The following is a 27763-nucleotide window of genomic DNA, read 5'->3' as shown; positions in this document are numbered from 1 at the left end:
TTTAAATCTACTTTTAAACATGCTGCTGGCCCTAAATTGTCCATTCAATAAGCCAGAACATCATAACAACGTATTCATTCCCATCTATGAGTATGTTTGGAATTTGAAAATATGATGGAAAGTCATTTTGTCAACAGGATTCAGGACAGTTGTTTTTCCCTACAGATTTACATTGAAACTCTTGACATAGCGTTTTTAATTGCAAACCAAACATAATCGTGGGCATGTTCACAACAACCCTCTGGCGAAATTGTAGTTGCAGACACACTGTTTGTAAAAACTTCTATTTCCAGAACTAACTGACAACCATTTTTTTCCGAATTTATACTTTCCCCTGATAGTATCACTTCTGCCGTACGTTCATTATAAATCTGTCAAAAATCACAATACAACCAAATTGAATGCTTGCTAGTTGCTAGTACTACAATTAATACATATGGAGAAATTAAAACATTATTTTATTTTTTTCACATTTTAAAAATTAATCACTACTCATATATATCCACCTTTTGGTGAGTTCTAATTACACGAGAAAGCATCTCTATCCGAACATCTGTATTCTGGTAGCTCTGATGAGCGCAATCAAGAATTATGACAGAGTGAAAAGTTTAATTTATTTTTATGAGAATGAGAATTTTTGTCTTTTTATATTTATTTTATTTTTAACTAAATCACGTGTATTTCATATCCTGTTAAAGTTAATTAACAGTAATTTGGATGCAGAAAGAAAAGAGCAATGAAATATATTAAATACATTGAAATAAGAGTATAATGTCCTTAAGTTCTTTTGAATAAATTAATTTCTTAATTAATATTTATAAGAAAAAAATAAGAAGGTAAAATACCTTAAACTTTTCGTGAGCTAAAAGAAAATTATTTACCTTATTTTTTTGAGAAATTAAATGTAGATAACTTCTATAAAAATCATATGAATAAGTTGATACGATTTTAGCTCATGTGAAAAGTTGAATTCATTTTAATTAGGGCAAAATATGTGAGAAAATTCAAAATATAAAAATAAAATGAATTACTTTATAGAAGAAAAATCACACGACTTAATGAAAAAGGAACTGCTGAAAATTCTCTCATATGACTAAAAGTAAATACTCGTAACTTGAGATTTTAAAATACTAAAAAATTTATAGGAATATATCTAAATAAATAAAAAAAACTAATGCGGTAATCTTGTTTCTTATATTTTTCATAACCTTGCATTAATTTTTTTTCTTTTTTAAGATTCTTGTGATAATCTAAGTTACCTGGAGGCTGGGATATATTAACAATCCCCTAAGGCTCGAACTAGTTTTGAAATTTTTATCATTATTTTATACTTCACTTCTACTTCTAGAATCTAGATGACCAAAAACGTGTTTTTGAGTGCCAGCATTGTAGCAACCAAGCTAGCGAAAAAGCAAATATTACGCGTGCTTTTATAATCATGTATAGAAATCATAAATAAGCAGGGAGTGATAATTTTCAATGAGAAGACTTTACATAAAAATGTATTATATATGTTCATTTCTTGACATCTACTCAAAGATAATTTGTCAAAAAAAAAAGAAATGGAAGTGCTCTATGATCATCTGTCCATGCATGCATTAGAAAGGCCCGTAGAAGGTTAAGGTTTTGAATTAGTCTTTTCTTCTGTAGTGGATTTCACTTTCAGCTGGTCGCTCAACTTTCCCTTGTGATTTGATCTTAAAATATCACGGAACATAAAATGAAAGTAATTTCTTGATATGCATACGTTACACATGTACACTTTCGTTTCTTGCCGGTCATTTATCGTTTTTAACTCCCTAGGCTGTTAAATTAAAAATCTAAATAGTCAAGAGGATGCTAAATTACCGTTTTATTTTCTTTCTTTTTTTTGGCCAAACATGTACAAACACTGCTTCAAAGGGGTGATCACATAAAGATGTCAAAATTACGCAAAGCACACCACGTACTAATCCTCTTCTGCTTTTCTATTCTTGGGATTAATTTGAGAAAGATGATATATATATGGCAAAAAGATATTAACGTGTCACTTTATCTTTGAAAGATGATGATAACGCAAGCAGTGATCGAAATGTGAGCATGTAAGGGCGAGCCTCCTAGCTACAACATAATTATACAAAAAAATCATCATCAATGATCTATAGCAGAATAACATCGGCATCATTTGAATCCCGTGCATGTGATACAAATAACAGCGACAAATGAATTTAGCAGTATACCATCAAAAGAAATTCACCAATGATCTATAGCAAAATAACATCTCCATCATTTGAATCTGTACGTGTGTTACAAATAGCAGTCATAAATGAACGTACGTGTATAACATCGAAGTACAAAAAGTAAGCAAATATAGTATCCTCCTTATTTCTTTTCATAATTAAGATTTATCTTTTTAATTTATTTTTATATAGTAAAATTAAACATTTATCATTAAAAAAGCATTATACTTTATTTTTTAGCAGACATGATTTCTCCGATCCATGTTGATAACAATTATATTTTTCTTATATAACATTTTTTAATTTTTTTACTTAAATTTAGAAATATTGGTATGGTGCACAAGAAAATTGTTAAAATAGTTTCTGAAAATAAAAACAATGAAATAAGTTGTTGGACTGTCCGGTTGAGTTGGTCAAGTCACAAATAACCAACTTACACTTGTATGGATGGCCATTTGATATGAATTACAGTCAAAAATACGCTTTAACATTAACAAAAATGGAGAGCTTCTTTAAAGTTGGGTTAAATTTTTCTAAAATATCTTAATCTGCATAACAATTATTGGAGAAAAATATTAGTCTTTTGATAGTTAAAACTAAGAGTTAAATATCTATGTATCGACGGTATATTAAAAAATTAGTATATTAAAAATATAATATAAAATAAAGCTAATTTCAAAGTAAAAAAATTTCTTATATAAATTATTAAACATAGAATCAAAATATGATTTAGTAATAATATATTAATTAATTATTGTTTAGTATAAAAATTTTATCCTCATAAAATAAATTTTATTCAACACAAAAAGTTATTTATGAAATTGTGTTAAAAAAAATTTTATATGATTTTTAAGTACAATGTTTTTATCGATGAATTAATGAGTGATCTTTATTATAAAAGTATGACATTATCGATGGATTAATTTAAAATTATTTTGTAATAAAATATATTTAAAAGATAAATATTAAAATATTTATTATAAATTTATGTAAAAAATTAACATATTATATAAATGTTAATGAAACAAATTGTATATGAAATTATTAAACATAGAATCAAAATATTAATTTATAATTGATATATTAATTAATTAAAATAATTTTTTAAATTCATAACATAAATAGTATTTAAAAATATTCATTTATAAAATTATTTAAAATTATTTTATACCATTTCTTAATAAAAATAAATTTAATAAGATGTATCTATCATGAATAAAACATGATTGTCACTGGTGAATCATACTTAAGATATTTTTCATTAAATAAACTAAAAAATTAATTATTATGTTACTAATAAATTAATTTAAAGCTATATGTAATAAAAATATATTTAATAAATTAATTTTAATGCTTTTTATTTAATATTGATGTAAAAAAATATTATTATATAAATATTAATCAACCAAATTTTAGTATAAGAAGTTATTAAACTTAGAAACAAACTAAAATATAATTTTATAAGCTTTTTATGGTTGTATATGCTATACAAATTATAGAATATAAAAAAATAAGAAAGAAAAGAGAGAACATACAAAATAAAAAATAAAAAAAAGAACGTGAGATCGAGAGGGTAGAGGTGCGAGGACGGAAGAGGGAGTGAAAGAGGAGGGAGGAGAGAGATAGTAAAAAAAGAAATGAGAGAGAAAGCAAAATGAAAAGAAAAAAACCACAAAACACTAAACTGTCAATTTTTTAGTTGATCCAAACGGCCTATTCTTGGCTTATAGTAATTACAGTAATAATAGACTGGTTCAACCAAGAAAGTTGGAAGGAGGAACAATCAAAGCCATTATATTATGAGTCTGAGAATTCTACTGTTAGGACTTAGGATCATCTCTTTCATTCTCATTGCATGCTCTACCTATTTTCCAGGCTTTCAACTGTATCAATTTTTCTTATAAGTGCAGCCACTTAATTATGTTACCATCTACATTTTGAAACAGAGAAATGTTAGTCACTTCTATTTCCAAGGGAAAAATAATGAGGTAACTCTTCCGTCCCTAGAAAATGCGAACATTTTTTATTCTATGCCATTAGGAACGTAGCCAGAGGAAAAATCAGCTCGGTTTAACAACTGGTTTTAAAAACCCTTTTTAGCAACCCTGAGAATGGAAAATAACAGTTCAAGAACATGCAAGTAATCTCTATATATAAGGGCATTATCATTTTACAACAAACTCCACTAACTTATGGCTCCCCTCGTATAAATTATTAATTATATATGCGTTGAGGAATCTAGATGTCCTTGTCAGGTTAATCTCTTTCGATGTTTACATGTTTTGTCTTAGAAGATAGAACAACTTTTTGACTAGCAATACAGCCAAGAAACGCTCGAAATTTTTACTTTAAAAAATGACACACAAAAAATATAATAAAAATTATATATAAGTTGTTTCTTACACTTTGTTTTTTCTTTTTTAGTTAAACTTTTATATAATATAGTTTTATAACATTTACAATCTGATTTTTTTTTTATTTCTTTTTGCCACATTATATATTTTTATTTTTATATATTAATTATTATACAAAATTAAATTATGGACATTATTATCTAATAAATGTAACTCAGTTAACAAAATATATATTGGATTTGTGACAAAATTTTTGAATTAGATCTCAAAAATTACAAAAAAGTAAGATGTTACAAAAAAAAATAAAAAATTAGGGGTATCGTGTTGTTTAGTTTTTCCTTACTTGAAGATCTGTGACAATGTACAGTCGCAGACTCAACTTATATCATACTTTTTTAGAAATGAATTCAAAGAAATATCACAATGATTGAGGAAAAACACATTGGCGTATAAACTTTTGGGCCAGAAGGTCGTCACCATTCACCATCAAACAAATCAACTTCAAGGCTCTAGTTTCCGTGCGTGCAGGGAGAAGAAATCGGGTTAGTGGTTCCAAAATAATAGAAATATCATTCAGATCATAAATAATAGAATAGAGGAGAATAAATTATATTAATGTAATTTTGATAATTATTATATTATTTTATAATTTTAAATTAAATAATATTTTTTTAAAATTTATTATTTAATTGAATTTTTTTTACATAAATTATATATATAAAATTTTATGTTAATCTAAAATAATTTATTACATTATTTATATAAATTAAAATACATAATATAAATAATTTGATTATTTTTTGTTATTTTTTAATTTTGATAAAATTTAATATAGAATATCTTAGTAATATAAAGATATAATTCATATTAATAAAAATCATATTCTATTTTAAGTTATAAATATGATATAATGGTTGTCAAAATTATAATAATGTAATTTGATACCTACTCTAATAGAAATATCTAATATAGTTATTTTTTCCCTTTAATTTATTGGAATCTAACTAGTTACTCTAACGGGGGAATGAAACGTCTTCTCATGGAGTTGAGAAATACAAGGAAAATATCACTGCCTTTTAAACTTGCAAAAATTTCATGTGACATTCAGTTTTTTTCCCGGCAGCGTTTTTGTTGCACTCATGTAATCGACACGATGCTGCATGCAGCAATATAAACTATGCCGTTTATTAATACTTAAGAGGTCGATTTTTAACTTCAAATTTGTTCTTGTGACTAATGATGTTATAAATACTCAATTTGAGTAACGTTAGTGCTAGCTAATGTAGCATTTTGCAAGACCATGGAAATCTGCATCCAATTACTATGTAAGAATAAAATGACCATTAGACTAACCAGACATACTACATTAGAATCAACTCTGAATCCCCCCGGAGATGCTTTACAGTTTACCCGAAAATCATAAACAATTTGAGAAACTTTCCCTTGTTCTTTCTCTGTCTCTGTTATTAACTTATTATTCTGTTTTTCACATATTTTTCTGTTCTTCGCATATTTCTGTCATTAACTTCTTTCATTGTGTTGAACTTTTTTAAATGGTTGCCATTGTGTTTTACATTAATTCAGATGCCTATTTCACATCCTGGCATTGGGTTGGATATTTGAGTTAAAATGTCAAGCTCATGTGTCAGAGGTTGCAAATAGCTGATGCCAATTAAGCAAAGAAATTTGCAAATTTTGTTCCCCAAATCGTGAACTGACTCAAGAAACACTTACATGTTAGACAAAAGAAACTACTGTATTACAACATATACTTTACATTTGTTGGAACATACGGATGTGACTTTTCCATTCAATTACTAAGAGCATCTCTAATTTTATAAGTAATTCATTTTAAATGTTTAAGTGAATGTTTAGATTAAAGTTTATAAATTTAAATTTGAATTAAATTTAAGTTTATAAAATTGAATTTTTGGACAAATTTTTCATGTACAAACTTACTTTTATGATTAATTAAATATGTCATCAAAATCAATTTATTCTTTAAAATAAGTTTACTGACACTTTATTTTAATGATATAACTTTTTTTTTAGGTAAATGATATAACTTAAGTAACTCATATTTTTTATTATTTGTACTTAATTTCATTTTATCATTATAATATAATTTTTTAATCATAAACATTCATTCCTTATATAAGTAACAATGGTTAAATTTAAACCACTCATCCTATTACTTAAAGCTCTAATGAAAAAAAAAACAGAACAATTCCTTAATTTAATCAATCTACTTAAGCGATTTCATTGGAATTAATTTCAGAAATCTTTTGCATGTGTTAAAATTAAGAGTTAAATATCTATGTATTGACGATATAAAATAATATACTATTATCTAATCATAAATTATCATTATTTGAATTACAATATAGATAGATTATACTTGAATGATTATATACAAATTTTTATACCTTCAATATATAGCTCTCTTTCTCTATGACTAACATTGTTATAATATCATGTTGTTATAACTAACATATTAGAGAACTTAATAATTAATAACTTAATACGTTTTTTTCATAAGGAAGGTAATGTTAAACACCTATAATAACATATCTTACCTAAGTCTGAATGAAATATAAATTATCTATTTGAGATTAAAATGATAATTTATTTTGTAATATTAATTTCAATAGTTTGTGTCTAATTTAATTAATTTTTACATTTTAAATAATTTAAAATATACTATTTTTTTTTATCAATTTTAACTTTATAAATTTAATTAATTTATTTATTTATAAAATAACTGTAAAATAATTAGAATGTTTTATTATTTTGTAGTTTAAAATTTAAAATATATAAATTTAATCAAAGTTAAATCCCTTACAAATTTGTATACATAATATTTTTTTCATGTAATTTTATAAATCTTTAAACTCAGTTGATTAAGCAAGTGGGTGATTATAACTTTATGTGAGATTATTATTAAAATAAATCCATTTTGGAGAGCTTTATTAGTTAATTATGTTTATTTCAACAAAAATATCTAATTTTATGAACATATGTATTTCTAATGTGCTCACAAAAGGAGATCCGTGGGAATGCAAGGGTACCTAGCTAGTGTGAACCTAAATCACCAACATGAAACCGGCTTTTGTTAAAATAAAAACTAATTCAGTTTTCAAAACCAAACTAATTAAGTCAAATAATTTAAGCCTCAAGGAATGTAATTTTCGGGCTGACTTTCTAGCTAATTAAGAAAGGTTTTTTTTTTTCCGGAGTTTAGAGTGGATTCGTCGGATTTCTTCCACTCCAGAGACATTCTTCCATCTCTTTTGGTTGATGCTAGGGGGTTTAGTTTTCGTGTTTTAGCTTTTTCTTTTCTTATGTACTAAAATAACCATCCTCATACTTAACATTTATAATAAAGTGGAGATTTAAGAAATTTAATTAATGAAAGATATTGTTGCAATGACAACTAAAATTTCTAAATAATAAATAAAGAGGTGAAATTATTTAATATTGGTAGTTTTCATGCACAATACATTGTTATGGTCCTGGAATTAATTAATGCATGATTCTTGTAATTTATACTAATATTTAATATAAATATTCATTACATAAATTACCAAAAATAAAATTAATAAACTTCCATTCTAATTAGAAAATAATATTTAAAATATATAAGTAACCGTATCTAAATTTTGTCTTAAGTGGTGCACAATTTAGAGTGAATTATTAAGTTTTCATGAAACTCATAACGTATTTGAAAATGTGAGCATTAATATTTGGAGCTGTTATATAATATCTCTTTTGGGCTATCTTGCCTCTGTGACGAGCTCTTCCTTCCTCGAGCTGTTATATATATATATATATATATATCCTTCCCCAAGTTCCTCCAAACTAGTAATCGATCCCCATCTTCAACATTCTTAATTTGTATCACTCTTTTATTTACTTGTATGGCTAAAGTCACCTCTTTTAACTTTGAAATGTCTATATTATAGGCTTGCTGTAAGACCTTTTAAGTGAGATTAACTATAGTAAAATATAGCCCTAGCATCTTCCAAATTTTCATCATCCACCTTTATACTATCTAGAGATTTCCCACAAAAAAAAAATTCTAGAGATAGCAGCCCCAATTAAAATCTCCCAATTATATAAAGTGAATATAACTTTAACTTATTTACCTAAAGGGAAAGATACTAAAAAAATAATATTTAATCTGCATGATATGGCACTATCGCGATAGATGGCATACATACAGGCTACAGCCGTACGTAGGAAAGTGAAGAAAGAATAAAAACAAAAAAGAAGAGTCTAATTAGCCTAACTGAGATGTTGATGTCAAATCAAATTTCTTAGCCTACATTCATTGTATACGACCGACTATCTCGAGTTTGATTATCATATAAGATCTTATGAACAAGATGCAATTTTTGCTTCAAAACTTAACCTAATCTTTGAAAAATGATATATAGCTCCACGTGGTCCATGTAAGGCCTTTGTATTGGTGCATATTTCAAGTGTTTCTTTCTTGGTAGAGAGGCAAAAGTAAAGGTTATTAATATTTTAATGAAGAAATGGTGCGGTGAAGACTGAGGCATGCCACCACAAGCAAAATAGACAGCCCAACTAAGGTGATATGCTACATATGGCAACAAGATACCAGAATCCATGTCTGCAAACATCACAGATATTCCCACTGTCGCTTCAACATTTATATCCCGTTAGTTAGTTTGAGATTACTATGATTATTAACTGTTATAATCACTACATTTTCAGTTACTCAACCCCATCACAAAACATATTTCATTCATGATTAATAAGAGATTAAGTTGTAAACATCAGGCAGATATGGACCTACAAATTTGTGGACCCCCCCTCCCTAACATATCTTGTAGGTAAGAAATCAATGGCAGCGATCAAAATTGAAGCTTATTATATATTTCTTTTGAAATGATGTGAAAGCAGAGCTGAGTGTCATTGTGCAGCTTAATTTCACATGCCTTGCCTCACCTACTTCTTTGCTCCCAATAGAGAAGCTCCATTTCTCCAACTGCAGGTGGGTCAAAGTTAGACAATCACAACCATTAAATTTATGTACATTTGGTGGACCAATCTTGCACAAGAATTAATAACAACAACAGTCACTAGCATCCAAGTTTCTACATGGTGTGGACCTTTGTCAACCAAAATGAGACATATATATATATATATATATATATATACCTTGATCCCAACAGTCCCAGGTTGACAATTAAGTGCACTGTCAAATATAACTACCATCACTGATCGACAACCTCATTGCATACCTTTATCTTTTTCTTAATTAATGAGACTGAGAAAGGAAACTGCAATAACCCACATCTCAATTCTGGGAGTATAAGACGCCTACAGTACCCAAAAGCTAGTAGGATAGCGGTAACGCATAATAAAGTAGAATCTTGACCAAAATATATTTAAAACATCATTGGCCAAGTGAAATTAACTCCACTTATTAATTTATTTAGAACTTTGCTTATGTTTTTGGGCCAAGCTAGCTGACACATGCAGACCCTTGAATGGATATTTGTGAAATCCAATTTTAAACAGCTAAAATCAGTGAAGAATATTGATTGGCTCCGCAGTTAATTGAGAAAGTTTGGCTGCATTATTTAGTTTCAAAGTTGTTTACCTAACTTTCCTACCCTACTAAGTCTACGAGCTTTATGCCACGAGAGAGCTTCCATAGGCTATACTATTACAAATAAGCAAATATGAAGTTCGGGGGAAGTTTTAACTTCCAAATAAACCCAGAAGTATCCATAAATACAAATCAAGGCAAATAATATATCAAGACACGGACTCTGGTATGTGGCTAAAAAATGCATTTACAGCTGCTGCAACTAGTGATACATGAACACAAAGAAAACAAAGAAGAAGAAAATCTAAAAAGCTCTTGGTCAAATTAAAGAGAAATTAAAGACAATTAATACGGGATACGATTTAACATGAAGAGGGTTGCACTTAGAGTTTGAGGGACAAGTCAAGCTTGTGCAACTGATCCTCTTGTTTAGTCTTCAAATGGTTAATACTATCCAACCAGTAACCTCCAAATCCCTCTGGCACCAGCCTTGGAGAAAACTTCCCTAACCGTGGGACTGGGATGCCACCAGTCAAAGATGATTCACTTTCTGCCCCAATTGGCGGTTGTGAGAACATAAGCCGCTTCTGAGCATGAGAACGGGACAAACCAGAAAAGGGTGTTTGTGTTTGATAAGAGGGTTTGTTGATCATAGAATGCGCCTGAATGCCAAGTGACCTGTTGTAGGAACCATGCAAAGGCAGAGAAGCCATGCTGATGTTGGAGTACCTCCGTGCAAAATCTATGGAAACTGCAGCACCAGCTTTGTGTCCTCTTTTGGCCAATGTTCTTTCACGCTTATGCGCATTCTGGTGTCCCCCAAGTGCCTGCGAGCTATAAAACTTCCTTTGGCAGTAGTTGCATGAGAATATCCGGGGCTCCAATTCATCACCATGTCCATGACTAGATTCTGAGGAGTTCATGGACAAATTTGTATCGATACAGTTGATGAGGTTGAGTGGCTTTGACTCATCATCATCACCGCCTGAATCTTTACTAGGGAGACTTAGATCCAGTAGTGCAAGGTGTGGAGCAGACTCATGGGGTTGTTCTTTGTCCTCCTCCTTCTTCTCCTTCTGGGTATCCATGGAAGGTACTTGCGGCTTTGAGCATGGACGTGGAGTCTCTAAAAATGGAATGCTCAGATTTTCTGATGGACGTGACTCTGACAATATAAGGTCCATCTAGGAAGAAATTTGCAAGGGTTTCCTTCAAATTCTGGTTTAACAAGATGAAAGATGAAATTTATAAGTGATGTAAGTACAATAAATGCTGTGTTATGTATGGAAGTACCTAGTAGGCATCACTATTTTACAGTTACAATGTCTTAATATAGCAAGACCTAAAAAGCAAGACATCTGTTTGTGCTCACAGAGAGAGAGAGAGAGTTGGGTCGTTTGATTGGAACTTATGAGGAACACCCATGTACAACTTTTGCTTCCGCATATCCCATTGGTTGTTTTTTTCTATTGTTTGTCTTCCCACTTGTCTTTTATTTACATTTCTTGTCTTTGGTCTGCCTTTTTCTGTTTATTCATGTCCATAGTTTATGACATGCTAAAAACATCCAAGGTAAGATCAGTAGCTTACTTTTGAAACTCAGAATTATAGTCGGACTTACAAATTAAAAGTGTGCTGTTCTATATTTCTTAATCCAGTCGGTGGTGGATTTGCTGTATCTATACAGAAACTATTCTATCTTTGTCCTGTTTAATAATTTGTTTTTAACTCATGATCGGAAATTCAATTGTCCCGTATGTTCTCCCAAAAATTATTCTTAAGTATTTGATTTTTATTTTCATATATCATTTTTAATGTATAATTTACAGTTTACACCACTTCAATAACTGCATAAAAATTATATGGTCCAATTCTTGTATGTAGGTAGTCCTTTGAGGAGAGTCTGGAGACTAATTTCTTATAAAAGAAATTTAAAAATTAAAAACGTAATATGAAATATTTCCCCATTCTAAAACAAAACCTAATTCTAATGATCAAAAGATTTTTGAAACATGAATTTGATGCTAAAAAGAAAATTTCATCCGTGTGTTTGGATAGAAAATTTTAATTCAGAAAAATAATTTATCAGAGAATTTAAAATTTTTTAATCTAAAATTCATTGTTTGGATGTTTTTTTATAAAGAACTTAAATTTTTTGAATTTTAAAACAGAATTTTAAACAATTAAAAATGTGTAATTTTAATTTTCTTCTAAAGGTGAGAAATTAAAATTTTATTTTAGATAGAGGAACCTTCTAAAACGTTTGTGTATTTTCTTTATAACCTTCATCCTCTCTTTCACAAGTTCCCAAAATCTCGTTCTCAAACTCGCGACTCTTCTCTCACGTCGATGATCCCCTTCTTCAAGAAACACCGTCTGAGCTCGCAAAGCATCGATCGGGTGCGGGGGTAGAGGGAGATGTAAAACTACACCCATTAGTTAGGAGAACAGTTGTCGCTTCCTATCACGCGATGGAAGTGCTCGTCAGCGCAATGGGTGTGGTCATGCCTTGCGATGTTGACTGAATGTTGTGGTCAGATATGGTAGTGTAGGTCGTCGTGTCTCAATTCCCTTGTAATTTTCATGCCGCATCAATATTCTTCTCTTTGGAAGTACACCAATCATATATTCTCTTCTCTTTGTATTCATTTTCTTTCACCCTCACAGTTTTAATTTTTTTTTATCCAAACACAAAATTTTGAAAATAAAAAAATTTCAATTGAAGTATTTAAAATTCTTAAAATTTTAAATTTCTTATAATTTTAAATTTTCTCATCCAAACACTCTCTTTAAATTTTTTTGACATTAAAATGGTATAAAAGCTATTTTAATGTGACTAACTCTGGAGTTTCACATCCAATATCTGGTAAATTTGATGTCCTTTTTTTTCGTTTCTAAATTAGAGGTATATTTCTTTAATTTAGTGAAACAATATTTGTATTTCAATCAAGTAAAATTATTATAGATAATAAAAGTCTTTCTTCGAATATTTAATGCAAATATAAACCTAAAACCAAAAGTTAAACTAAATAACCACCATATTAGAGAATACACGTGTTTGATGGTCTAAATATGATGTCATTGATCAATAACCAAGATTATCATTGGAGAATCGATCAATTTCATGTCACTAATTTTTCGAAGTCTATTTTGATAATCTGAAAATCTTTTAAACATCTGATTAATAGTTTATTTTTCTACATAATGCATATACCTCAAATTTCGAGTAGCTAAATGTAGGAATATAAACTTTATTTTGGGTCATATAAAAAAACTCAAATTTTAGATGATTTTAAAAGACATGTTAAGTTAAAATTCTAGAAGAATGTTTTTAAAAAAATCTATTTTAGAAGATAACAGGGTAACTTATAAAATATTATAGAATGTGTAATTTTATATTTCTGAAAAAAGTTTTAGAGAATCATTTATAATCGTATATTGATAAAATTTTAATCAATTGATCTAGGAGGAACCACTAGCCTAAATGAGAGTGATGTATTAGAATTTGTATCAAGTAAAAATCACGTGATAAATAAAAAAATCATCATTTAGACAAATAACTTCTTCCTCCAAAACTTTATAATCTCTCTCATTCTCAAATATTTTTTAAGTACTAAAATTTCATTCCATCACTAAATAGATGGACTCAAGATTACCTACAAAGTGAATGCTTTTATCAACCTATTTGATTCATGCATGATCGATATTTTTTCTATCATTATTATTAAACATCATTTATCTCAACTGATAAAAAGAATGTCATTTCTATTAATCAATAATTTTCAATATTATATTAAGACCCTCAAAACGAGATGTATAGTTGTTACTAAAAACTACGGTACACATGCATCAAGCAATATCACCAACACTTGATATTTCTAGCAACCTTTCAGAACAAAACCAAGTTTCAGACTCGCACTTAACCATGATATAAAGTCCTATTGAAATTTGGAATCTAGTATACTGTTACCTGTGGGGATTGGAAGTTTGAAAAGTCCCATATTACAGTGTTTTCCTTCTAGCTAGTTCTGATATCTTATTGTTGATATGACATCATAGACAAAGGGAAGTTCACCAGTATAATCAGGGCCGGGAAAAACTCTCCACCTTGTCATATATATATATATATATATATATATATAGTTGAGTACAGGTCCTTTCTTTTCCATTTAATTTTCCTTCCCCAAAAATTATTTCTCTTAAGATGATATATATAGTGCATGTTTTTTCCTAGCTTGAAACATAATTGAAGCCCATTCTAGGAATTTCAGAAGGCAGTTTGATGTCCTTTCATAAACTAGAAAAACATATAATAAATTAGAATAAATAATTCTCATCTAGAGACAGCCAATTCCGACTTTCTTCTTAAAGGGCTCCATCTATCATTCATGTTCTTTATTATACACCATTATGCTTCTTCTGTCCCACATCACATGTAGCATGATTCCATACAGAAATATAATTTCCAAAACACCCTTGGTAAAATGGACATTCCCTCTCCTCTCCTCCCCCTAATAAAGTTGAATATTGTTTCTCTTTCAAATGGAATTGTTATTAGTTCATAAAGACTGTGTTAGCAAGATTAGGTGACAGAGTTGGATCTGCTATGGAAAATGTTAGGTAACTTTCCATAATTATTAAAGCTAAACTATTGTGACTTTTTGCTTCTTTAGTCAAGGCATAAATCAGGCAATAGTCAATATCTCAAAGTGCTGTTAATCATCTAATAATACTAAGAGCAAAATATATATAAGGTCCCCGCCCCTTTTCTCTCTTTAAACCTTTCCCTTTCCCCAAGGTTGGACCTCTTTCACTCATTTTATTGTCACAACAACCAATACAAAGTTTTGGACACAAGCGACTGAGGCCACAGGGGATGGCATTGAATATTAACTACATGGGCTGTGATACCTAGCAAGGAATTCTTTGACATTTGATGGATAAGTAATAACTTCTGAGATACTGTTTATCCCTTCTGCTAGCTTGTGTTCATGTTGGCTTGGGATCAAATCCTTGAAAAAAAGGATAGTGACAAGAAAAGGGCATGCATCTTTTGTGTCTGCCTTAAACACGAAAAGCATTAAGGGTATCACGCAGTTAGAAATACAATGGACAGCCCATTACATACTTTTCTTACATACAGAATCTTCTAGGATAGTAGAATAAATCGCTAGTACTCAAAGGTACTTTACATGTTCAATGAATTATAGCGGAGGCCAAAATGTATACTACTAGCTAGTAGATTTCAATCTTATTTAATATCATAAACATAAAGATACCTTTAGTGTCTATGAAATTATAGTTTTCACATTGGGATTGAGACATGATTAATATGCAAAGCTTTTATCTTTAAACAGACTTAAGAGTTACGACTGCCTTTAGCTTTGTAATTTCTCTTCCTCTGACGTAATGCTTCACATGAAAGGATGTAAAATACTATACTGCTAATAGGTCAAACCCACGCAATGATATCCAATAAGTCAAACTTTATGAGTGTTGCTCCTGAACATAAGGATACTGACAACATCCAATTAACCAGACAAGTTGGTGGGTGTGTAGACTTCAGTTTTTTCAAACTTTTATATTAACTATGGACACCTAATTTAAATCTTGTACATATCTGTGCCAGGCCAACTGATTGCAACGTATCAAATAAAAGTTCTCCACCCAATTTCCAGCGCACATTAAGCCACGATTGTATCTTGATTCTTTAGTTTCATATCACTTTTATTTTAGAGTGTTAGAGGTATAATAGAAAACCATTGACGTATATGTTTATGTCAAACAGCTTAGAATTACATTAGTGGCTTATATAAGCTTAGCTGCAAAAGCAATTCCTCTTTTAATTAATGATACATAGGTAGTGACCTTCAAATCCAACAATTTGTAGGTGATCGATATGTCTTTGAAGTCATACAGTATTTATATATTTTTTCTCCATGGGTATGTCTTGGGTTCAAGCTGTGGTCATGAAATCTGCCCTAGGAATTAGTAAGACTAAGAAATTAATTAAATTGGAGAGTTTTTTTTCCCCCAAAGCTTACTTCTAACATGCTTTGTATATATGTGCATGTTGGATGTATATAAGCTTCGTTTAAGATTTTGATATGTATTTTAATTTCTTAAATTGTAGGATTTGATATCTATATACAGATATGATTCCTCTCTCCTATTTAACTATAGCTAGGTTGTTGTAATAAAATAAAAGTTGGGTTTCACTAGAATCTGTATACAGTACTCCAAGTATTCAAATCAGAAAAAAAAAAAGTTTTTCCTTTATTAGATAGCAATTGAATTGATCACTCGAAATTAATATTGTTTTTGAACAATTCTTACTTTGTAAATTTTCCTTATTCAGTTGCACTATTATTATATCTCATTATCTAAACTACGGGTCACAGATTGTCGTACGTCAGATATATACAAAGGCACGATCAGTTAAGTAAATTGAGGACGTTTAAACGTACGTGTTTTCTAAATGCAATGTCAAGTTACTATAAATATATTAACTACTTTCTACAACTCACAATATATCCATTAGACATAGGTTAATTAAGAGAATTGAGTCTTATCGTGAATAATAATAGAGTGATGTTATTTGGTACGAATAAACCTTGTACAAATGACACACGAAATGTTGTATTTAAGGCTGAGATATTTCTTATAAATCACAATTCGTCTCTTTTCACGAAATATTTTTCGTAACATCTATCATTTCCCATGATAATAATGATAAAAGGATTGAATAAACGGGACGACGAAAACTCCCAACAGAAGAAAGAAAGCGAAACTGCAGTGCAGAGATGAGTTCACAGTAAGTAAGCAAGTGATGAGGAAGAGTCAGCAAGTGTGACGCTATATTTACTACAGATATTCACATCTTAGGCTTGTTGCAACAAACAAATGTGTTCACCGGCCTCTTTTCTGATTTTTTCTTTGTACTAATAAAATATAAAAATCTGTTTCATCGAAAAGTATTAATTTAAAAATAACTTTAAAGTTGGGAAAATAAAATGTTAGATTTATTTTGAGAATATGTTCCCTTATTTCTTTGTTTTCAAAATTAAAAAAAATGAAAACAAAAATAATTTAGTTATTTTTGTTTTTTAATGTTAATAACCTGTTTAATAAATTAATTGAGAATAACCTTTATCTGTTATTTCTTCTTACTTAACAAAGCACTCCAACCATATTTTAATCGATCTCTACTTGTCGGCGCAAGCAAGTATTTTTGTCGTGTTCCACTTAAGATTGTGACATGCTGCCTATTTGTCGATGCAAAGCTTGGTGTGAATATGACCAAAGAAATTGCAACTGCTGTGCTGTTTTTCTGATGACCTCTATGCTTAAAGTATCACGTGTTCCAAATCCATTAAGTTATACACTTTTTATTTTATTTTAAACGGTAGGGTAGACCATCCAAATCCATGAAATACATTTTTAAATAACCTACTCTTGTAGTTGAAGTACATGGAATCCTTATACATAGAGTCACTCTGCTTTCTGGTTGTTTTTCGCCCTCTATCTAGATTGGATTATAACAAGTACAGATTAACGAATGCGTACACGTTTCAACAAGTTAATAGCAATCAGCAACTTCTGAAATACTTTGAATATAATGGTTGAACTTGGTTCACAATCACAAGATAATGCATTAATAGATCAGCAGAGCTTTTCCTCTCCAATTTAATTACAAGTTACAGGCCCACACTGCAATTTCTTTATATAACTCATAAGGCAAAGAATATTACTTGAAAACATTAAATTGTTCTTGACAATAAATTACGCGTCACATATAATTATCATCCAATGTCCACAAACAATGTAAGGCAGTGCAGAGCAGTTAGGATGAACTACCATTTCGTAGAACCGTCAAAAGAATTATGACCAATTTGGTTGCTTATGTGTTATGGGTGTCTTTTATATAATTAAGTTGACAGCAAGACAGAATTTTGTTTTGAGAATCGAGGTGTTCTAGATGACAAAAATCTATACCAAATTGCTAATAACAATCATACCGTCGGGAGGCGACTGCTCACGTTACTGAGCTTTGAATTGATCCCATCAACAGTTGAACGCTGGAAGCCTAGCGTTGCTTGTGCTTGTGAAATAACAGTGTCCATTTGCATTTTGCAGCACAAGATCAATAAGTGCAACAATTCAAAACAGGACAACCACAGTTAAATAATGTTGTAAAAGTAGTCCATTACGCTTGGGGTGGAAATAGGGATGGAAATTATTAGATAGAAAGCTTTTAAAAGGATGATTATCTACACTTTAATTCATTGGTTTAAGGATGTATACTTGAATTATATTTTGTTTTGATACAGATTAACAGATAGTTATCTATTCTATCCTTTATAAAATGCTGAGAGAGTTTAGTGAAAATTAAAAAAAAAAAAAAGATACTCAAGCTGAAAGATAATGTAAAGATTAAAAATGATTTGTAAAGACATTTTCAGATAATTTAAATATTTTTGTTTAACTATATTAGTATAAATTATCTCTAATTCATACATTTTTTAATATTATATTTTCTTTTTTTTATATATACTTTGTATTTTAACGACTTGAATTCAATGTGATTTTGTTTATTAATTATTTTTGGATTTATACATTACTTATACCAAATTTTATAAGTTTGTAGTATTTTACTAGGTTTTAAGATAATTAATTGATCAAAAATATCTTTATACAAGTTTTTAAATAGACTTCTAAGTCAAGTCAAACAAGTCGAACGGGCTTAGAGAAAATCAAACTAAATTGGTAAAAAATAATTCAACTTTTCTTAATAAAAATTTATTTAAACAGTTGTACAATTCAATTGCAAAGTCGACCTGTTTCTAAATAAATAAAAATCACGTGACCACGTCCACGAGAGAGTAGACACACGTGACACGACTCATTACTCAAATACTACGTAGTTTTGAATTGTTGTTTAATGCCCATTGCTCTGGTCATTTATATCCCCAATTCCCCACTTGTGAGAACCCGTAAACGAAATTTTTTTAATTATTCAAGAATCTTAAACTAAAAAATTATAATTTCATGTTTGATAGGTAATTAATAAAAAAATATTATAAAAATTATAATTCTTGAGAATCAATTTTAACTCACTTTTTTTATTAAAAAAATATTCTTAAGAAAAGAAATAGGAATTCAACTTTTTTCGGTCAAGAAAAAAATTAACTTTTTCATAAAAAAATATTCTAAAGAAAAGAAATAGGAATTCAACTTTTTTCGGTCAAGAAAAAATTTTAATTATATATTTTACATTGAATATTTAATTACTAACAAGCATACTAATTTTAATTCCTAATAATACAATTATTGGAGACACTAAATTAATTCAGATATGAGGAAGGAATCTTTTGACTTTTTTTATTATATAGTATCTTAAAGTACAGCCCTCTCCATATTTTGTAAAACATTCTTATGGAAGGACTGCTTTCCAAAAAAATGTTACACATTTTTAGAAATTAAGGATGTATTTGATTTGTATTTTCATTTTATATTTTTATTTTTTGAAAATTGTTTTTATTTTTAAAATATTAAAATTCTGAAAATATGTTTAATTTGATTTCTTATTTTCTGTTCTCAAAAAATAATAATAATAAAAATTTATAATATGTTTAACTTATTATTTTTTTGTATTTTTAGATTTACTTAAAATTACATTTTTTGTTATCACATTTTCATTTTATTCAAAATAAAGTTTCTGTTTGAACTAAAAACAAAATTTTATTATTTTCATCTTCAGGTTATTTCCTGTTTTCTTTTTCATTGAAAATATTTTTAAAAATCTAACTAAACATATATTTATCACCATTTTTTATTTTCACTAAAATAAAAATAAAAAAGCAATTAAACCAAACACCCCTGACTTTTTCGGATATGGAAAATTTTATCTCTTTTCAAAGCCGTTAAATGTGTGACCCTTAAATCACTCCCCCATTAACCCTGAAACCCTTCGTGCAGTTTCATTGATTTCACTGTTCTTTGTGCAAATTTGCGGCCATCGATTCCTTCAAAACAAGCGTCATTCCTTGCCCTATGACACTGCTCAAGTGTCTCCTTTCTGTTTGGTAATTTTGTCCTTTCAATTCTTTTGCTTAATCTTTTATTTAAAATCATTGTTCTTCGACTTTTTGTTGGTTACCGTTCTCATTTCTTTCATTTCCCTTGCTTCTTTTTTCATCATCTTCATATAAATTTCATATGGGCAGAGGCATATATCAACTAATGGGATGACAAGATGTACGAAATTTTGAAAGTTAGGTGACAAAATGATTAAATTTCCTAGTTTGATAGAAAAATTCACAAAACAAAAAAAATAATAACAAAATATGCAATTAAAACTAAACAAAGTTCAACTGTACTTTTAGTTATCGTATTTGTTCAATTTTGTGAATTTTGTTCTTCTATTTTGTTTTACAAATTTAATTTTTGTACTATTTTAATTGTATAAATTTAGTCTATTCATTCAAGTAATATCAAATGTTTAAGGGAATGTTAAACTGCTAGTATAGTAGAGCCAGAAGAGTCTTGTGTTGTGTTGTACAACTGTGAGAAATTTGTGAAATAATACTTTTGGTTGAATTGATTCATAAAAGTTAAAACTTCACCTAAATCTCTTATAATTGATTCAGTCGTGCTTATAGCATCATTTAAAAGCATTGATTTTTTTTCTTCTTTCTAATTTAGGTGTTTGGGAGTAATTTTTTCACCACGATAATTAAATGGGAAAATTTAGTTAAAAATTAAATAAAAATAAATAAAGGATTCAATTAAAAATAAAAAAACTGGTAAAAACATGAAATCATGAAAATAATTAAATTTTTTTATTAGTAGTACATCTTAAAAGTTAATTATATTTTTATAATTGAATTTCTGGTGTTAATGTAAAATTAAAATTAGTATGAATTGAATAGATATTTAAATTAGAAGGAATGGGTGTGGAGTGAACATGGAGTCAGATCGAGACCCATGGTTGGGAATGGACAAGTTGTATCACGTCCTCATGTGTTTCTCGCTCACATTTCTCTTCTACGCCCTTGCTTCTCTCACCCCTTACCCATACCGACGCTACGCTATTTCCATCGGATCTGTGCTTTCTCTCCTCGCCGGCGCCGCCAAAGAGGCCGCTGATCACCTCGGCTACTTCCGCTCTTCCGGAGCTTCCCTCAGGGACGCCCTTGCCGACATCCTTGGCGTCTGCATCGCTTCCTTCACTCTTTCTCTTTTCCGATCCCCTCCTCCGCCTCCTCACCTCCGCGCTCTCTCCCTTGTTTGATCTCACCGATCAATTTTCTCGTATTCACTCACTCATCCACCATCGTTGCTTCAATTACTCAATAAGTACACTTCTTTCCTCATTTTTCTATTTCACTTTAGCTCTGTTTTACTTCTTCTTTTTTTTTTTTTTTTGTCGTTTCGCTTCTTTTACTTTACCAATGTACTGTTCTCTGAGTATGCTAACATGGACTCATTTCCCCATCCAAACTCAACCTGCTTGCTTTTTCAAATATTTTATATTGTTCAACTGTCAACCATTACCATAAACATTCACTGATCTCTATATCTTTCTCACTAGTTTTGATACATTGAGTTTATTCTCTTATTGCCTTTTTAGTGTACAACACTCAATTCCTTACAACAATTAATGCCCAGCCCTCAGCTCAAATTTCCTTGAGTTTGTGCAGTAATTTTTTGTTATACTCCTCTGTTTCATTCACTCTCTATGAATCCTAGGCTTTACACTTCCTTTTTTTTTCATCTTTTATGAGCTACTGGTACTTCAATTGTCTGACTTGTGGTAAGGTTGATTTCTAAATAAGTTGGGGTTCTTATTGAACTTACATTCCATATATTTAAACGGAAGTCATATACTTCAAAAACTTGTGTCCAAATCTTTAATCTTTCATTTATTTTCTCTCTACACTCTCTGACTAGAAGTGTATCAATTGCCATTTAGTTAGAACAGATCTTGTCCGCTTAGGTGTTCAATGGAACAGCACTGTTTTGTCCTTGTAAAAGTACCTTCGTGGGTTGAGATGAGAGGATGTTTATAAACGACCCATGACCTCGACTTTTAAGCAATGTGGAACTTTGTGGCGACCGGAACACTCTTCTCCCAATGCTTTTGTGGGATAAAATAGTTGAAGGCTTGCTAATGGCTTATTTTCAAGGTTATATCTATTTGGATATGAACTTGGAAATATTCACTGACCAATCATTCTATTCTTTGTTCTTATTTTACTTTTATCTTTTATCCAAAAACAAAAGAGGGGGAAAAGGAATATTATTCTATCTTTATGTACCAAACAGCACTCATTTTTGCCAAAATACATTAGATACATCATGAACTAAAACACACATTTTACATATCTAACATTTTCACTTACCAAACTATTGTCACTTTTGCTTGCTTTCTACAACATTTATATTATCAACTAAAAACACAAGCATCCTATCATGTTGCAGTGTCTGAATTGGAGATGCCCTGTGATGACTGATGACAATGGGGACAAATCACCTTCTGAAGCTGCTGATTGAAGTCTTTGCCTTGGCGTCATCATCTTCTTCAGGCAGCTTCACTGCAGTGTAGGTACCTGCCCCAGCTAAAGCTCCAAGTATGGGAGCTACTAGATAGACCCATATGGCTTTGTAGTTGTTTGCCGCCACAGCAGGACCTAGTGTTCTTACTGGGTTCATTGAGCCCCCGGATACTGGCCTGCAATACAAGATTAAGCATATTTAACCAAATTCTACTGTTTTTTAGGGGCCATTTTAGATAACTCTAATTTGTATTGTAATTTATTTAATTGAAAATTAGCGGTTAAACATTCTTTTCTATCAAGGTGAGGCTGGGAAAATTGTAAAAATGCTAACATGAAGCAATGGAGTGAACTTTAATCGACATTGCACCCCATAAGGATAAGAATAAGCCCATATATTTTCTTTTCTGAAGTGGAAAAGTAAGGGGCGTATTTACCCTAAAATTATAGTGGCTGAAATTGACTTACACTTTATTAAAATGATGATAATTATAATCTTTTTGAGTAGCCTTGTCTGCTTTCATTTTCATTTTTTTTCTCTACAAAAGTATAGCCGAAATTATTTTGCTTGCGATCCATTTCAAAATTTCCAAACGGACATTAAAGAAGAATGATTTTCAGAAGATTACATCTTGTATGCCAAGGATATTTCGGCCTATAAGAAAATCTCACCGAAAAGAGAAAAGAACATGAAAACGATACTTGAACTTTAAGAGTGTTGGATTCAAATGAAGGGAATAGAAAAAGGAGGAATGATACGTGAACCAACTTTTATTTTAAACATTTCATTAATATTTTTTATTTTTTTCTATTACATCATAATTTCTATTAAATTTATATGTTTTTTCTGTTTTCTCTTTCTCTTTAGTTGTCTAATAGCATTGAAGGCGTTCATCCATTATTTTCCTAAAAAGAATTTAAACAAGGAGAAAAGAGAGATTTTAATGAATGATCTCTTCTCTAAATCTCTCCTCCACTTTTAGGGTAGGTTTCACTGAATGAGAGAGAATGACACTTGTTGAAAAAATATTTAAATTAGAATAGTATATGAAAATGTGAAACCAATACAATTCCACTCTAGGTTAAAACAACTAAACATACGCTTAGAGGATAAGCAAATGTAAAAGAAGGAATTTTGGCTCTCTTATTTTCTATTTTCTCTTCTTTTAAATTTTCAAATCAAACAAACAAAAATTGATTAAAATTCTTTCCCTTCTCTTTATCTTTGAAGCAAATAAAAAAATCAATTGAAATATATTTTCTCCATTCAAACACAAGGTTAAAAATGAAAATATAACTATCATGATTGACACTTTTCAGGACAAATTTAGGAATTGTATTTTTAGTGATATAATATGGACTTATGGAGTGATTGTAGATACGTGGTACGTGTATTTGGTAAATTTGTTTTGTTGTTTTTTAGGTAACCCGTGAGTACCGAGTAGGGACACAGTGACATACCCTGCTATGAGTATATTGAGCATCACAGTCGCTCCCACCGCGATTCCCGCGAGTTCTCCCACCTGCATCAGTATCACCATAATAATAAATTAATCATCAATCACATGCCATGGAGTTGGTACTATACACAAACAAGCAATACGTGTAGATCCATCTTCCACCGAAACTTGTACGTGTATTTGACATCTAGATCTGTCCTTGATTGTTAAATAAAGGCTGTTCTATTGATCAAACTAAGATAACATTATTGTCTGGTGCAGGCAGCAAGATTCCAAATCCTTAAAACGCGGACAACGCATAATCTCACTGCAAAACATGACACTGGTCGCATATGAACAAGTTTCACTCATGTTTTCTGGATTTGGCACCGCCCCTCCCGCCTTGGATTGACTTTTCTACTCCCTTCAAATCATTCAATTATTGCTTTCCCTTTTACAATCACGATACTTCTCTTTCTTTTTAAGCGCCATTTTTTTAGAAAATTTAAGAACAACTATATTTTTCCTTGCTTACAGATACATTTAATACAATAAAACTCTCATGATAATTTACTTCATTCAAAACGAGCTAGTAGCTACTATGTTGTTGAGGACAACTAATTACACTATATGGGTTATTAATGATTAATGACAAGGGTATCATTTACTTGTGTTTTGAAATTCAAGTAAAATTAAAAATAATAAAATGATGAAAAATATATGTACAATTAATAATTAATATACATAGAATAAAAGGAATGTAAATCTCAAATGTAAGAAGTATTTAAAATTATAAATATGTATAATTCAAAAAAAAATTAATAGTAACATATTATTTAAAGAAAGACTAAATTCAGAAAACTAAATCACTCTAAAAATATGTTCTCCTATCAATATACAAGAATATGATTAATATAAAAAAACTATATTATTCAATTATATGTATAACACAAATTTTTACTCATATGAAGGATGTTTGCTTTCCTAGTATTTAAATTAAAGGGGGTGATATATATATATATATATATATATATATATATATATATATATATATATATATATATATATTTGTATGTAAAAAAAATTCAAAATTAAATAATTATAAGTAAATATATATAATTAAAGATATTTATTTTTGTATGTTTTGAAAAAGTTCTTAGTGAGTTAGATCTTGAAAGTTGAAACTCCCTAGAAACATGTAGCATGACTTAACAGATTATTTATAAAAATATTTATTACTCGTTAACAAACAAGATCTTTACATTAAAAAAAATATATATATATATCCTTATAAAATGAAAAACTAAATCAACTTTTGTAAGCAAACGTTCTGAATTTTATATATTTTGAAAATATATTACATCAATTTAAATGTGTATTAAGAGAGTATAAATATTAACATATCACGGTTTTATTTTTGTTAAAGTGTGTGAATTGTCCAAAAGTTAATATGAAAGCCTGAAAAGTAGTCTCCTCCTAAAACACATGCAAGTCCTGAATAATAGACATAAAATGATATAGGAGAGAAATACTGACAGCTCTGGTGTCGGTGGCGACTGCAGTGACAACGAACATGAGGTTGAAGCCAATAATGAACTCCAAAGCAAAAGATTGGCCGTATCCTCCGGAAGGAACGGTGACTCCTCCACTCATGAAAGGGTGATAAACCCCCTTGAGAGCAAATCCGGCGCATATAGATGCCAAAACTTGTGCACCAATATACATGGGCACATGCTTCCAAGGGAAGTGCTTTAATGCAGCGAAGGAAATGGTGACAGCAGGGTTGAGATGAGCACCGGAGATGTGGCCGGTGGCGAGGATCACGATCATGACGGCGAGACCAGTGGTGGCAGCACATCCAATAAGGGTCTCAGAGCCATTTGTCTTTTGGTTGACAATGGCAGCGGCAGTGCCTGCGAACATGAGGATGAAGGTCCCTATGAACTCCGCTCCAATCTTTCTTGCAAGAGGGACTACCGGTGGAGGCGATGGCAGTGGCAATGAGCATGACACTGCCGGTAGCCCTCCATCTTCTAAGCTCCACTCCTCCACACTGAAGCACCTACAACTCTTCAGGAGGGACTTCTTGCTATTATTGTTCCTACCATTACTGAAGCCACCAAAAAGAGGTGCACCAGGAGTGCCTGGTGTTGCGGGTGTTGAGGGTATTTCCTCGTTATTGTCCATATCCCTCCAAGAAATTTGTATTATCAGATCAGAGGGACTCTAGCTAGCTAGTTGCTATTGTGATGAGATGAGAGGTAGTACCATACCAACTGTTATATATAGCAAATCAGGTGTAGTGGTTGGTTGACTTGTTACAGAATCACAGAGGAAGCAAACTAGTGGATGCAATTAAACTGCCAGGCATCACATTAATTAATGGATCCATGGTGGGACATTGCGGGCGGGGAGACTTCAATTCAATATGAAATTTGGAAAAGACCCTTTAAACTTTACCCATCAATCAATAATGGGTCAGTTCGTGGCCTTCTATAATACATAAGTTTGCCTTTCAAAACAAATAAATTTCCCCATCTCATTCATTTGTTTTCCAATTTTTCCCTTTCTTTCTTGCCCGCCCCATCTCTCTCTTTTGAGAGAATTTCTTTTTTATATATTTTTGGAGAAATTATAACATGTTGTTCGACCATTATGGTCCCCTCAAGTTATATTATTTTTTTTTTAATGAACTATAAAAAAAAACTCAATTAAGTAATTAAGATTTTTTTTTATGTTTTGGAAATCAATTATATTTATGTTATTATCGAGTTATGGGTGTATTTTCCTTCATTGGTATGATCTCCGAGTCCTTATGAGATGTGAGTACGTACAAAAGAAACTTTGATGTTTATAACTCAATAAAAATTTTAGGTGTTAGTCTAATATTGAATGATAACTTAACATTTTTATTCTGATGTTTCTTCTTTTTATAGTCATAGCAGTTACTAGTTACTAACTTAATACCAAGCTATCACCCATTATGGTCGTGTGAGAATTAGGTCGGTCAATCTGAGTAACTGGTGGATCCCCTATGGTACAATTTATATATAATTTTTTTCTGACTGAAAATGTTTATATATAATTCCTTATATCACTCTTCATGTGACATATATATTATCAAATTTGTTAGTTGTTACTGTTAACTTTCTTTCTTAAATTAAAAAATGTGTATGTGTATCATTTTCATGTAAAATTCACCAAAATCATAAATATACAGTTATGAATCATATTGATAACGGTTAAATATGAATTATTTTTTATAATAAAAATATATTGAAATATCTTTAAAAATATTTAATTAACAATTATTTTTTCTATCATCCAAATCAATGCGACAAGAATATGAACGAGGGTTAGTCGGGTCCCGATCCAAGGAGAAAGAGGACGACTAAGGATTGTCCTAATTCAACTGTTTGCAAGTAACATGGTCATAACAGAAATAATTATCCTAACATATCTCCATCTTAAGTTTTTCCTTTAGTCAAGTGTAATTGTTTAAGTATTTTATTAATAATGCAATATAAGGTTCTTGTATAAATAAGTGGTTAAACAAAACGTTTTCTCATTTTTAATTAAATCTAATGACATAAACAAACTAATTATATTTAGT

At 30.0% G+C, this 27763-nt stretch overlaps 3 protein-coding genes across 3 annotated transcripts; 1 reads left to right on the top strand and 2 right to left on the bottom strand.

Moving 5' to 3' along the window:
• Positions 1-10383: 10383 nt before the first annotated feature.
• On the bottom strand, positions 10384-11714 carry LOC114387629 (zinc finger protein 1-like). The gene has a single exon (XM_028347836.1). The coding sequence runs from the start codon at positions 11336-11338 to the stop codon at positions 10538-10540; it is 801 nt and encodes a 266-aa protein (XP_028203637.1). The 5' UTR covers positions 11339-11714; the 3' UTR covers positions 10384-10537.
• A 9379-nt stretch (positions 11715-21093) lies between these two features.
• LOC114388354 lies at positions 21094-23208 on the top strand. Its single transcript, XM_028348784.1, has 2 exons — positions 21094-21512; positions 22638-23208. Exon 1 carries the CDS (start codon positions 21121-21123, stop codon positions 21445-21447), a length of 327 nt encoding a protein of 108 aa, XP_028204585.1. The 5' UTR covers positions 21094-21120; the 3' UTR covers positions 21448-21512; positions 22638-23208.
• On the bottom strand, positions 22439-26665 carry LOC114388353 (aquaporin NIP6-1-like). Its single transcript, XM_028348783.1, has 3 exons — positions 25687-26665; positions 24173-24234; positions 22439-22887 (listed from the first exon to the last, which is right to left on the bottom strand). Exons 1-3 carry the CDS (start codon positions 26335-26337, stop codon positions 22686-22688), a joined length of 915 nt encoding a protein of 304 aa, XP_028204584.1. The 5' UTR covers positions 26338-26665; the 3' UTR covers positions 22439-22685.
• Between the last annotated feature and the right edge of the window lie 1098 nt (positions 26666-27763).

Source organism: Glycine soja, chromosome 15 (genome assembly GCF_004193775.1).
Source record: "Glycine soja cultivar W05 chromosome 15, ASM419377v2, whole genome shotgun sequence".
In the NCBI taxonomy this organism is placed as follows: domain Eukaryota; kingdom Viridiplantae; phylum Streptophyta; class Magnoliopsida; order Fabales; family Fabaceae; genus Glycine; species Glycine soja.
This window is presented reverse-complemented; position numbering and strand designations above follow the sequence as displayed.

What these genes read in the sequence shown, in the direction of transcription:
- LOC114387629 (XM_028347836.1), bottom strand. Translation starts at nt 11,338, where the DNA reads ATGGACCTTATATTGTCAGAGTCACGTCCATCAGAAAATCTGAGCATT.
- LOC114388354 (XM_028348784.1), top strand. Translation starts at nt 21,121, where the DNA reads ATGGAGTCAGATCGAGACCCATGGTTGGGAATGGACAAGTTGTATCAC.
- LOC114388353 (XM_028348783.1), bottom strand. Translation starts at nt 26,337, where the DNA reads ATGGACAATAACGAGGAAATACCCTCAACACCCGCAACACCAGGCACT. An exon ending in TCGCCACCGACACCAGAGCT is followed by an intron (nt 24,235 to 25,686) that starts GTCAGTATTTCT and finishes ATACTGATGCAG; the next exon opens with GTGGGAGAACTCGCGGGAAT. An exon ending in CTCAATATACTCATAGCAGG is followed by an intron (nt 22,888 to 24,172) that starts GTATGTCACTGT and finishes CTTGTATTGCAG; the next exon opens with GCCAGTATCCGGGGGCTCAA.